The sequence below is a fragment of the Bombus terrestris genome, chromosome 9 (assembly GCF_910591885.1).
Source record: "Bombus terrestris chromosome 9, iyBomTerr1.2, whole genome shotgun sequence".
In the NCBI taxonomy this organism is placed as follows: Eukaryota; Metazoa; Arthropoda; class Insecta; order Hymenoptera; family Apidae; genus Bombus; species Bombus terrestris.
Window position 1 is genome coordinate 16,983,455 of NC_063277.1, and position 13,426 is coordinate 16,996,880.

At 36.3% G+C, this 13,426-nt stretch overlaps 1 protein-coding gene and 1 long non-coding RNA gene across 3 annotated transcripts in view; one reads left to right on the forward strand and one right to left on the reverse strand.

Moving 5' to 3' along the window:
- LOC110119536 overlaps positions 1–13,426 on the reverse strand; it is an 83,156-nt gene that overhangs the window by 38,250 nt on the left and 31,480 nt on the right. The gene's annotated exons all lie outside the window — the stretch shown is intronic.
- The window catches only part of LOC100642458 (ammonium transporter Rh type A), an 83,535-nt gene that overhangs the window by 35,759 nt on the left and 34,350 nt on the right, over positions 1–13,426 (forward strand). The window contains exons 1-3 of one of the 2 annotated variants that reach the window (XM_012312237.3): positions 6,178–6,347; positions 8,892–9,030; positions 10,470–10,529. In XM_012312237.3, coding sequence (XP_012167627.1) covers positions 6,345–6,347; positions 8,892–9,030; positions 10,470–10,529 — 202 coding nt within the window. In that variant the 5' untranslated portion in view covers positions 6,178–6,344. Of the gene's footprint in view, positions 1–6,177; positions 6,348–8,891; positions 9,031–10,469; positions 10,530–13,426 lie in introns of those variants that run through there. The other variant, XM_020864346.2, reaches the window with a different exon arrangement.

The following is a 13,426-nucleotide window of genomic DNA, read 5'->3' on the forward strand; positions in this document are numbered from 1 at the left end:
GTACCATCTGCGCCTGTTTGAACAGAGCTTATAATTTTTATCTTGGAAATTTTCTTCCATCCGCAATTTCCGATTTGGTAAATATATGTATATCGCGTGACTAATCTTGTATAGCGTGTATAACCATTGAATTTACCTTAACGAACGACATATTGCGTTATAAATAAAATTGTATAAAAAAAAACTCGTGATTCCACGAAATTCCACTAAAGAGGATTAATATTACGAGCAAAATTGTATAATACTACGTTCGAAATATTTAAAAGAACCGTGTATTTGAACAAATACGTTGGAATCTTTTCATCAACTTCATTTAGAAGCACAAACATTATTTAAACCGCACGGTATTCTTTCTCGTATCAAGAAACTCGTATTACGTGTAATAATTCTTTCTTATATTTTCAACCATTTACGACGTGCTTCCAGTATATTTAGTTACAAAAGAAACACCCTGTGTAGAATGAGATTGAAGAACGCGATTACGATAGAGACATCTGGCACGGAGGGAACAAAATGAAAAATATCGAGTAACGGCGTTTACCTTTTCCATTTCGAGGCTCGTTGACAAACGTCGAAAACATTCTCCCGTTGAATCGCTGCATTTGAAGTCGCGGTTCGAATATAATTAGCCACGAACGATGAAAGACCGATGGATTCGATCGATGGCGACCGCTCGATTGCCTCGATTCAATCTCACTTCCGGTAAATCGTGCCACGACTGCGGATCCATGGAAAGACTTAAAAAAAAAACCTGCTGGAATTCGCGGAAAAGAGATGGACCGTGAAAAAATGTCATTTGACAATTTTTGGCAGCGACTTTTTCCTGTGTTTGTTAGAATGCAAGAAATTTGAGGAGAATTAGAAAGATAATTTTGAAAATGGCATCACGAACGATCCTTGGAGCCTTACGATTTGAAGAAGTCGTAGGAATGTTAGAATTTTGAAAAATCCTTGAGAAAATTAGAAAATTGTTCGCAACGAAGGGAAATGCATGTACGATGTTAATAAAGTACGTTCGGGGCAAAGGGAAATAATTCTGCCGTAAAAACCGCGTATTATTTCAAGAAACTTTCAACTTACGTAAAGAATAACAAACATAATAAAAGAAATTACATGAACTCGCATGCAAAGTAAATCTCGTGATATTACTGTAATAAAACATAATAAATATAATATAAGCGTACAAAGTTACAGATAAGAGAAGAAAAATTCTAAAGAAGGTTAAATAAGGAAGATTCAAAAGACGTTAAATATTTCGTTTCGAAAGTTTCATCATCTCCTGTTTACAGAGATGAAAGCTGCATTAACGATCCGGAGCGAACGCGAGCTTCACAAGAAAGAAAAGCAAAAGAAATAATATAGCAAAAGAAATAATATAGAAATAATATAATAAGGAAATCGTTAGGTGGAAGAGCGATTAGTCAATTAATTTATCATTGAACGATCGGTCGTCGAATACGATTCAAAGAATCCCCAAAAACGTATAAACTCGAGTGCATCTAGCATTCATAGCTTCAACTTTGAGAAATTCAACGCAACGTCGTGGGATCCTTGCTACCCGCCTATTTCTGGAGAACTAAACTGCCTCCGCATGGCCATCCACGCAGAATTATGTAAAAGGACCAATTATCGCTAATTCACGTAGTTTATATAAACATGTTGTACGTTCTTGTTGGATTACTGTCATGTTTTGTGCTGTTTTGTGCGCGGAAATCGTGTCTTCTTTTCTTTTCTGTGTCTAGGGAAGATCGGCGGAGATTCCCTGACGAACCGACTCGAGGTTCGAGATTAATAGACTGCGGGTGTTGATGCGTTTATGAGAAATTTGATTGTGCTAAAACGTGGAGAGTGTAAAGAATGAAAGGGGAAATAAGAATGTTATAAAGTTTAACTTCCATTTATTTCTATTTAAATTCTATTTCTTTAACTGCGTCCGTTAATGTAAATATGCAGAAAAGCCCGCAATCTATCGATTACATTGGACAACGTGGATTTGACGGTTTGGTCGAAAGGGTAGAAACAAAGTGGATAACGAAAGAACCGATCGGTAGTTTGGATGTTTGGTAGAAGAGGTTTATTTGATTAAACGTAGAGAACGATTGACCGGATAAGTTAATGACCGAATAAAGGCAGATTACTGTGTATTTTGTTCTCAGTCTGTTGCGTATCGTAGATTTTTCAAGGTAAATTTCAGGCTAAATTTTTTTCCTCTAAATTGAGATTTACTTTGTCGTTAGTTACATTAATGAGAAGGTATTTGGAACAAGGTAGCTATACGAAACACCCCATAAAAGGAAATTAAGCGTTGTAAATGTTTTTTTGACAGACAAGGAACAGGATTAAAATGCAATTTCTTTCGTAGCCTTCTGTATTCTATTTCTGCAATGAAATTTTCAACTCTTTAGGATCATGCTTTATGGCGATTGTAAAGTGTATCATAGCCTATCGTAGTATCATAGTGTCTGTTATAATATGCCACACCGTTTCAAATAATCTTCAAATATCTTACCAAATGATTTAGCAATTTTCGTTGTAAAAGTTTCTTACCGGCAAAGATAAAGCAAATTGATTTAGATAAATACAAATAATCAACGGCGTAATACGCGAAAGTGACGAGAAGAAGAAGGGGGATGACGGTAAATCGAATGATTTAAACGAGTCCGTGTGGTCGTTCAATAAAAAGGAAATTCGATTTCTTTGTTGTGCGGTCAAGGAAATATCTTGTGTGAGCCGAGAGGTTCGTAGAGAAGCAAATTGATTTTCGTGTACCTTACCCAACCCTTGCGAAGACACGAAACTAGAGGCGAAAAATAGAGGCGAAAAAATGAAGAAAGAAGGGCGGCGGATGCTAGTTACTCGAGCTCATCGTTATTCTAAAAAAGCATCCGCGAGCTCTAAGATAAATCGCATAATTTATGAAAGCAGCTTCCGTATAATCCTCTGCAGTGTCTGCAGCCGTGATTTGCTTCTGTTTCCATCGGAAACCCATTCCACTGGCAGAGTTTTCCGCGTGGAAATAATTGTGTCGCTCACAAATCAAGCCCTGCCCTCCTTTCGCCATAAAGGAACGACGATTGAGACAAAGGGATTGGCTTGTTTCTTCCACGTGTTAGCAGATATTCGCTATGCAAAACGAGGAACACAGGTAATTTTGTGTTTCTTCGGTGTTGGTTCCTTTGATACTAATTTTCGTATCGAATATCCTTGAAGTACCTGCTGCAGTATTTAAAGAACGCGAAAGAACAATTAATTTGAGAAATTTGTAAATAAGGATGGAATTAACGATAGAACTAACAGAGTAGTCAGAACAATCGAATGATTTCGAAGAGATTTTTTTGTAGAGTATACGGATAATAGTTTGTTTTCCTCTTTTCCATCTTATATTTTATCGTGTGCTTTTCATTTTTATTTGATACAAATTTTTTATTTCGGTCGTTAATAGAATTCTACTGTTAACAAAGAATTGTTTTTAACGCTGATTAGGATAAAGGGATTGGCTTGGTTCTCCGATATTCAGGCATTCGTTTGTTATGCGAATCGACAAAGGAAATTTGGTTTTCCATCGATACTAGTACCTCCAACGCTAATTTCGATACTGAATATCTTTGAAATATCAACGCGTTTCATGGACTTAGGGAAAAAATATCTCTGGAGGGGTAGACAGATAGAATAACATTTTTTTCATGCTTTCTAGGCGTGGAATTTTTTGTAGCATGTTGTAAAAAAATATAAAAGATAGGAAAAAGTAATTTTTAGAAAAGGGGAGTCAATTTAATCAAGAGTTGGCGAGTTCCTCTATTCTATTCGACAACATACAGCAACGTAATACCTGTTTTCGTCGGGTATTGATTTTTATGCGATTTAAAAAGAAAGGAACAACAAAAGAGAGAAAGCAAAATGGCAATAACAAGGGAAAAAAGAATGTTTTGGGTAAAGGTTTGAGTTACGAGTACCATATTTTTCCGGCTGGCCGGAATCACGCAAGTTTTTCAGCCTTTCTAGTCGATTTTCCATTGAATTCGAGAGCTTCCTCGCATACAGATATCGATATTTTTCTTTTCTCTCTATTTATTTTTTTGTTTGCTTTCTCCGCATTGTACGAACGATTGAAGGAGGACAATATCTAACGTTTAGCTTCTGAGCGCCATTAAAATCTTCTATACAATAAAAGCATTTAAATAATGAGAATTCAAACGATAGAAGTTCTTATTATACTTTTAATAAAAATAGCTCGCGATATCTTCTTTTGTCCTTGTTTTAACCCATTAGGGCTTGAGCAATAAAATAATACAGAGAAATTGATTAAACGTGATATTATCGAACGAACAACGAGCGACGAAGCTCTAAGTGTTTGACGATTAAAAAAATTTATTAAATAAGGAAATTAAAAAATTGGGCAGTTGGAAGAACAGTTAAAATTAATCGATCGATTAGAATATCATCAATTAAAAATTATTTCTACAAAATTATAATTATTATCGTTCAGTTCATTTACCGTTACGTTACAAAAATTAAATAAACGAGATACGCTAGTTTTTAATTACAAAATATTCGATCGCGACGAGTTAAATCATCGTGTTGTTTTCAGAAAATTACAAAGAAATCTATCATCTCTTTTCGTTATTCCGTATGAAATTGTTCACATAGGATCGTTCAATCACGACTTCATTCCTAATACATTCGATTGGTATTTCGTTTGACGCTCGCGTGACACTTTTTGCATCGTCGACGAGAAACCACCTCTCGAATCGTCGACGAACAATCGAACGTTAGTTTGCGGTTACGAGTTAATCGAGTAATAACAAGTAATAACAATAGCCGATTGACTTTCCGTGTTATCGATTGTTTGCTCGCCGAACGAAAACAATATCGTGCAATTTAAAACAGAGAAACGTGAAAAAGGTTGGCAGGAAAAGAATAAAGTAAATTAAAATTCAAGAATCTTTGCAGAAAGAATTTAATAGCAAGTTCTACGATACTCTACTTTTTTGAAATATGAAATTTCCAGATTTTTCCAAAGTATTTGAATCCGCAGAAACACTCGCAGTTCAATTCCAACTAAGATTTAATTCGATCAAATTTCAGTGTTACGCGACTTAAAGGAGAATTAACACTAATTCCACTACTCATTTCGCGTTAATTAATCACTGGAACTGCTAGTACACGGCACGAACAACGCGTTCGAGAAATCGTTCGCCGGCCAAACGCCCTACGATGAAATATTAGGCATGAACGTTTTCAACGACCCTTTCCCACTGAACTATACGAGAAATCGATTAACACCGGGCAAGACTGGATAATAACGTTTCTGTCGAACGGATCGCTTCCGTTGAAAAACGCCATACGTTAGCTTCGCGACACTGTTCGCGCGTCAAACGTGTCGTCATTAAGGGAATGGCGTATATCCGTTGGGGAAATTTAGACGACGAGGTCAATCAGGATCAATTGTGTTGCAATTGGATTGTCCATCGTAGAAACGTAGAAACAATATTGGGAACGAACCGATATATTGGCCGAGAATCGTTGATTTCACGACAGATACTTTTGACCCTCTGTGTGTGATTCTTCTACAAACCGCTTGGTATATCACGAAACTATCGTTCGTGTGTTTATTGGGAAATAGGTTTTCATGGGTTACCGATACCAAACCAATGTATTTTTAGGTTATTACAGTAATAAGCGTCGTTTCGGGACAAATTGTATCGATAGAGCTGTAATTTGTTTTGAAATAAATAGTTTTATTCCAAGAGCAAATCTTAATTGGAACTTCTTTTTGCGACTGTGTTAGGTTGTATTCTTGCCAAATAAAGAGAGTGAACAAAAATAAATCGATAGATATTTACCTTAATTTTTATTTCTTTTTTTTTTTAATTTGGAACTTGATAAAATTGACTATAGCGTTGTATTATAGAATATTAAGTATTATAAAATTATTGTGATATAAAATATAAACCTTAAATAATGTAACGCGAAATTGCGATATCTATCCTTTCCCCAAACCGTTCAGAGAATTCACAAGCTCGAAAGACAAGAATTTATTCGAACGACCAAAGAATCCTTTTCAACGCACGCGCCCAACGATCATCGTTACGTCGTTTACAGTCATCGTTGTATCGATCTTTGCCCCGGCACAGTTATTCTTTTACGTCATTCGAATTAAGATAGCCTCATCGGGGAACACGATCTGCTCCATTTAGACGAACAGTTGTTCTTGGCGAAACGGAATTGCGAAACAATAAAAAATCTGCCGCGTCAGGCGAGAACTATGAATTGATCGACGGCCAGTGAAGGGTGAAACGAGCTTTCTACAACCGGCCGCAAGTTACAAAGCTGTCTAAATCAAAATGGTAAAAATATTTCCTCAACGATGTTGCCGCGAACGACGGTGCCATCGGGAAATTTAGATACGAATTGCTTCGGTGCATGATCGCAGCTTTTGATCGATTTCTTCTTCGTTAATCAGTCTTTTTCCAAGCATGTGCACAACGTGATATTACGTGTAAAATTACGTGATAAAAGTGGAACGAAGTTTCTTCGCGGAAAACCCTTCTTCTTAAGAGAATTTAAATTAACAAGTTATCTTCATCGCGAGATATCCAAAAGAACAAGTAATTCAAGGATCGAGTTAACTCGTCCTCTTTGACTAACAGATGATTCGTCAAACGATTTCGAAATCGAAAAGTCGACGAATTTTCGTTTACGATTTCCTCCATATAGAGCAAAATACGAGTATTGGAGTCGATGAGTGAAATAAACAACAATTATACGATAAAATATCATATAGCCATCATAGCAATCATTTCCTTGTTCTCGATATTTTTTCTCGCTAAACCTAAAATATTAAATTGTCCCAAAAGTGTCTTTCTTTTACAGACACGTCCTTTACAACGATACATCTTTATACAAACATGAAACCTAATCTGTCGAACGTTGTGATCCTTATTTTGATAGGACAAAATGGATCATACGTAATTCGATAAAATAATATAAAACAGAAAATATTATGCATCTAATATTTCCTTATAAAACGAAAGAAACGTTTTCGGACGATCTAATACAAATCATTTCCTCGTTCTTCCATTATTGCATCAACGATTAATAGTATAATCTTATAATACGCGCCGAGTTTGGTTATTCCGTGCAAAGTTCAGGATCGAACCCTAAAACGTAGAAATTTGATCGGCTCGAATAGCTGTATTTTAGCTCAGAGGCAAAAAACCTGAAACAGGGCGAAATCCTCGCTGAAATAACATCTGCGTGTACGTATGGGGTTCATTAATTTCATTCTTGCTGGTTGCGCGTTTCCCGCTTGCAATTATCGGCAGAAAATCAACATCGAAAGATAAAACGAAAAACAAATAGAGAGTGACATAACTGGGGGCGACGCGATTGAAATTTCAGCTTTAACGTCATACGATATTATTAAACCGAGCAATATCTGTCTGCATCGCTTGCGTGCACGCAATTTGCCTTACAAATATTATCTCTGTAAACGATTAACGAATTATCGAGTTTTCTATCGTAACGCGCTTGCGATTTTTCTGCTTAAACCTTCGGATAATTGCAAGCATTATTTCCTTTTTTTTCATCCTAAACGACGAACATTTTATATTTATAACGCCAAATATGTACAATCTCACGAATCGTTGTATATTCCCAGAAGATATTTATGAACAGATTATGAGAAAATTTCGATCTGTTATTGCATGTACAGCTATGATGCGTGTAATAGTTTGAGATTGTCGAGGATATTGCATTTGCTTATTAGAATTTCTGTTTATATCTGCATTTGCTAATAAATTTGGTCGTAATATAATAATGTAAATATGTTTATGGAACGTATTTGCTGTCTTGTATCGAAACTTCGATATTACATTATAACTGATAAACAGAATGTGTAATATGATCGCAATATTGAATCATCAAATGATTCGTTTGAATGATTGAGCGGATTAATAATATGACATTTGTTTGAAGTAGAACTCTGTTGGAAAGATGGATTTTAAAAAGGTATAGTACGAAGCTGTAAATATCTTCACGAACGGGTAGTTAAAAATGTACTTGCAGTCGGTTAGCAACGTGTCTGCCATCGTATTAGATATAATTGTAATAATTAATCATTAATCATATTATTATTCGTGAATTATGTCCGGAACTATCCTGCAATCCTTCGCAATCATACTACTCTTGCATCCTATCTCTCTTCTCTCTCTTTCTCTCTCATTTAATTACCTTCATACCTTCAATCATTTAATTTACTTTCATACCTTCAATCATTTAATTTACCTTCATACAATCCCTCTACATTTGCCACATCCGTAATACCGTGTGTCTTATAGGAAATGATTTCTCGACTCGAAGAAATGTAATAAATGCTTCATAATAATAAACGCAGAACACTATTTTATGTAGCAACGCAACCTACACCGTTTACATTCTCAGCTCTACGTATGATAACGGGACTGTAAAATGTTTATGCACTTATGACGAATTTAAGGATACAGGAACATACTCGAACGCAACGTAACAAACGAACAAATGAAAAATATGGTATACAAAGTTACATAAAATATCTAAAGTGAAATAAATAAATAACAGATTTTAATTGAATTAAATTTCCTGTATCGAAGTTACATAGATATTCACGGTCTGATAATAATAGCAAATATTGCTTGTTTCGCGTAGCTAAACGATCTACGGTAAATAACATTAATCGCTTTAACGATGGTGCATTTGTTCATAAACAAAGGTCAGATTTAAAAAATGCTTAGACACGTACCCGGCCAATAACGTTCAGCTTGCGAAAGACGTCTTAAGACGTGGCCGGTTGTTAAAGCTAATGTTAATAAACATTTATCCAGTTTCCGCTAAATCCTTGCTTCTTTTATTAGGCAATGTACTCAGTGAGTGGAAAGCAACAAGTATGCCAGTTGTTCTTCGTCCAAGTCATCCTAATCGTCCTAATGGGCGCGTTGATAACGTACGGTCCCGAGGCGGACGCTAATTCGCTAAAAAAACACGGACAGTCAGGTCTGTATGAGTTCCATAAGAGAGTGCATACGAGCGACGAGTTATACTCGACGATATAACTTATCACAACGGCCAGCACGCCGTTATTATCGTTGAATATGTATCTCGTGACGTCGCGTCGAAAAACATACACGGTCATTGTACATTAATTTTGGAAAATTTTCATCCGTGATTCTCTTTACGATCCAATGATTACGACGCGAATAAATCTTGTGCAACGACGAAAATACGTAAATAAATGCGAATAACCTGGTTTTTCTAACACATGACGTTCGTAAATGTTAATGGAATTGATGGTACAGATGGAATTTGAATAATTTTGTTTGTTCCTTTACGAAACTTTTTTTCCGTAATGATCGAAACGTAGTGATTAAACGTAAAGAAATCGATAAAAGTTGGCGAGGTTAAATAACGTAGAAAATTTTGTAAAACGTAACAAGAGGTAACGCGGAACGTTACTTTTATTGATTTTATGGAATAGCGTATTTTGTTGGTGGCAAATTGATCGTAAAACTGCAGAACCATTGTATCGCAAAGGGTTACAATTACCACTTTTTATCATTTACATAGGCAAAAATTTGATACTTCCAGTGCAATGACTTTCCTTTGTAAGCGTATAGAAGCTAATTAAATATAAACAGTGGTACACGTTTCCTTTATCTGTCTAATTTTGTCTCGGTGAAGGAAAAAAGAAAGCATCCCGAGACGAAGAAACTGTCGCTTCTTCCTTCCTCCCTTACCATCAATCTACCATTATCTCTAGGCAAATTACAAGATACACCGAGTGAAATCAAACGAAGAAAGGAAAAGACAAACGAACAAGATCCAGCAAGCAAACAATTACTCACCCTCGTCTCTGTTTCTCTTTACTTTTCTTCTTTTTATTTCTTTACTCTGCCGCGAATAAAGTTGCACCGTGTCGCGTCGCGATAAATTGAGAAAGAAACGATCTTTGCGTCGTATTTTCCTTGAATATTGTTTCGTACATCTCGTATACAATTCTAAATTACCGGACCTATTTTCTTTTTCGGTCACAATCGCAAAAAATAAATAGATCGAATTTCCATAAATATCTACAGTCGAACGACGAATCGAAATATAAATGGAACTTGTACTTCGAATATCGTACAATTCGCGTTCCATCAGTCTAAATCAAAGTGTCACGAGAAATATACTGTTCTGAAGATCGTTAAAGTAACTTCTCTTTGAAGCATCGTTATCCTCTGGCAACGTTAACGTAGACCACCTTGAGCTACGTATCTCGAGCAATATTCGAAGAGCATCAAAGAAGGAAAAACGAAGAACGTTTCCGTCGTTTCCCGACCAAGGGAAAGTAACGAGAAAAGAAAGATGTCCTGCGGCATGGATCCGGTGGATATTCATAAAATTTCCACGACGTCGTGGCGTGCATATAACTGAAGGAGTAATTAAACTTTCAGGCGACCACGGCTGGAAGCATGTCAAGAAACCGGATACGAACCCGTTACAAATTTATCCGAGTAAGTATCCGAACGAATTTACTTAATTCCATATTTATATTCGCCCCGTGAGAAACGAATCCCGGAGAGCTCTGTCTTTGCCTTAATGAGAACGAACCTCAGCCTCGACTTTAAAGTCTAGCTTGTAATAAGTTCGGGGTTTATGGCTCCTCCACCTGTATACGCTATACTTTAGCAAACAGGGAATATGCAAAGTGTTAAAATTATGTTACCGGCCCCGTAGCATACGATCTTCTTTCATAAAAATGCTGATCTCGGTTTTATATGCAGTTTTCGTGTTCTTTGATTTATAACGCAGAAGTTTCTGATTAGTTTCTGTATAATTATTAAGAAATTATGAAAGCTGAAATGCAAGTACTATCCTGTTAAATCTGCTTTTTTATTAAGAAAAAAGAAACTACGTGATGTTTGAAATGGCTCTCGAGTTCTTTCTCATTTTCGTTATTTACAAAATAATTATGCACGATCGCAAATATCCGCATACAATGTTTTAAATAAAAAAGGCACCAACGAGTATATGAATTTAATCGTAAACAAGAGTTTATAACGTCGTTTAAAAAGAGAACGGGCAACCTTGAGCTTAAAAGAAATAAGGTTCTGTTGTTGGGATCTGCTCCGTCTATACGTGAAATCTGGATTATCTAAACTGTATGAAAATAATTGATAACATATTCCCGTATAATAATTCTTCGCTTGAAACAATATTAACTCGCGTGATCGTTTCCTGCAAATCTAAAAAATTCGACTAACGCGTCGCAGAATTTCGACGTCGACAGACGAAAATGGTCGTCCGCCTAATAATAAATCCATTCCGGTCATACTCTTTCGCGAGCTCTGTTAATTTAATTTACTCTTTGACTCTGACCGAACGTTTATTCGAGGTCGGCTCGAATAATCCGCATGAATTCGTTCATTTACTTTGTCGCCTGGAGAATTTGAATAATGCCACGTTGATTTCATAGCTAATGTCGCCGTGAATAATTTCATTGAAGATATAAAACGCGATGAATTTTCGAGCGAGATCAAAACCAACCGATGAAGAGAGACTTGGAAATTGAAATTTGGATTTTATTGAAATAATTTAATTAACGTCGAGGTCGTGGAAATATTCTCCATCTAAATATAGAGCTCCACATATGTGCTTACTTCGTGATGATAATAAAAACGATGGCGTATAAAACAATTTATCGCGTGAATTTGTTTCTGATAGTTATGCGTAAATTAAGTAGTTTATTAATTGCAATTTGTCTTGAAATTTCCAATGTGTCTTCGTTTAGAAGGAACGCTGAGATTCGAAATAAAGAGAAAGCAGTTGCGATTAAAAAGATAATAAAAACAATTAACTTGCGCTAAACAGCAAAAGATATCACACAATAATTTCAACAAAGTTCACGAAAATTGTTTCACACCGATCTCTCCGCCAGTCCGGTCTAACGGATATAAGAAGAAAATATAAAAGAAAACAACATGTAAAACACGTTCTAACCGGAAATATTCGCAACATATGAAACTCGTGAAAATGGTAGCAGAGGCAACTCGCGCTGCGAGATAATAGAATTTGCGAGACTAGGATCGTAGTAGAGACCGTTTAATTGGGGGCTGGGTATCAAAACGTAAGCACAGCCGGAAGTTAAGCCGGGCATTATCCGGCGAAGAACGATAGTAACTGGCGAGAACTTTCCAGGATCTGCTTTCACGCGCAGCGAAACGCGTAAAACGCGAGTTTAGGTGTTCACCAGTACCGTTTAGTCTTATAATTAGATTTTTCTTTGCCCGTAAATAATAAAAGTTACATTAATATTTCGGAATCTAGAGTAAGAAACAGTTACATACCGATAACTTTACAAGATAGAGTGAAAAGTATTTTCTTTTGAAAAACACGTAATCAGCCACGGTAATCTTTGTGCGTTATATAACGAGGCTATTTCTATTGAAACCAAATTCTACTAGTTTAAAGAATTGGTACATATTGCGTCAAGAAAATCAACGAATAATTACTTTGAAGACGGAAGAACAAGCTCAAAATATAACACAATCTATAGCTCGAATATTGCGGATCGCAAACTTCTCTTTTACAATTTTATAACTTTACGTTAAATAGAACGATCTGTAAACTTCCGATTTGTATAATTTATAAATGATCTCATAGAACTGTAGTATCGAGGACGAAAGGCCTAAGAGATATCGAATGAACCATAAACATTTTTGTTTTCTTTTTTTATTTGGTTGACTATTTATAATCAACTCTCATTAAGAATTATAAGTAAATTCTTTTGACGTGCTACTGTAACTTGGATTATAATAGTTTATAGTATGTTTGATTCTAGTTGAATCTAATGTTTCAATCTAAAGGGTATTGTCTTTTTAGTCTGCGGATCTGATCCGTCGTGTCGAATAGTTGGTTAGCTAATGGATGTTGGTGGTTGTTAACTCTTACATTATACCCGTTTCTGAACTTGTATATTTCATCTTTCACTGTGGGTAGCCATAAACATTGTCGCGAGAGAGCCAAGGTACCGGCAGGCCCATCAATGTATCGTCGGTCCTTCGATCGAATAGTTTCATAGAAAAGGCTTACGTGGCCCTGGCCACATGCGGGTACGGGACACGTGCGTGATGGGACAATCGGTCCGTGATGGGATATCGGTTCGAGATTACAAGTTCAAGCTCGGCGCGATACTTTACGCGGTAGTTCGAGTCGAGATGATTGCACAGATGTCGAGGGATTCCGATTCGCTATCGGCGTCTTCCAACTTGCCTCGCGACTCGCGATAGAACAGAACAGAATGAATTTGTGTCGCGATGATGCTCCTTAGGAAAACTGTGCTTGGGTGTGTCTAAGGATACGGAATCATCGGATTCGTTAAGAAAAGCGTTAGTTCAGAGAGTGAGGGAAA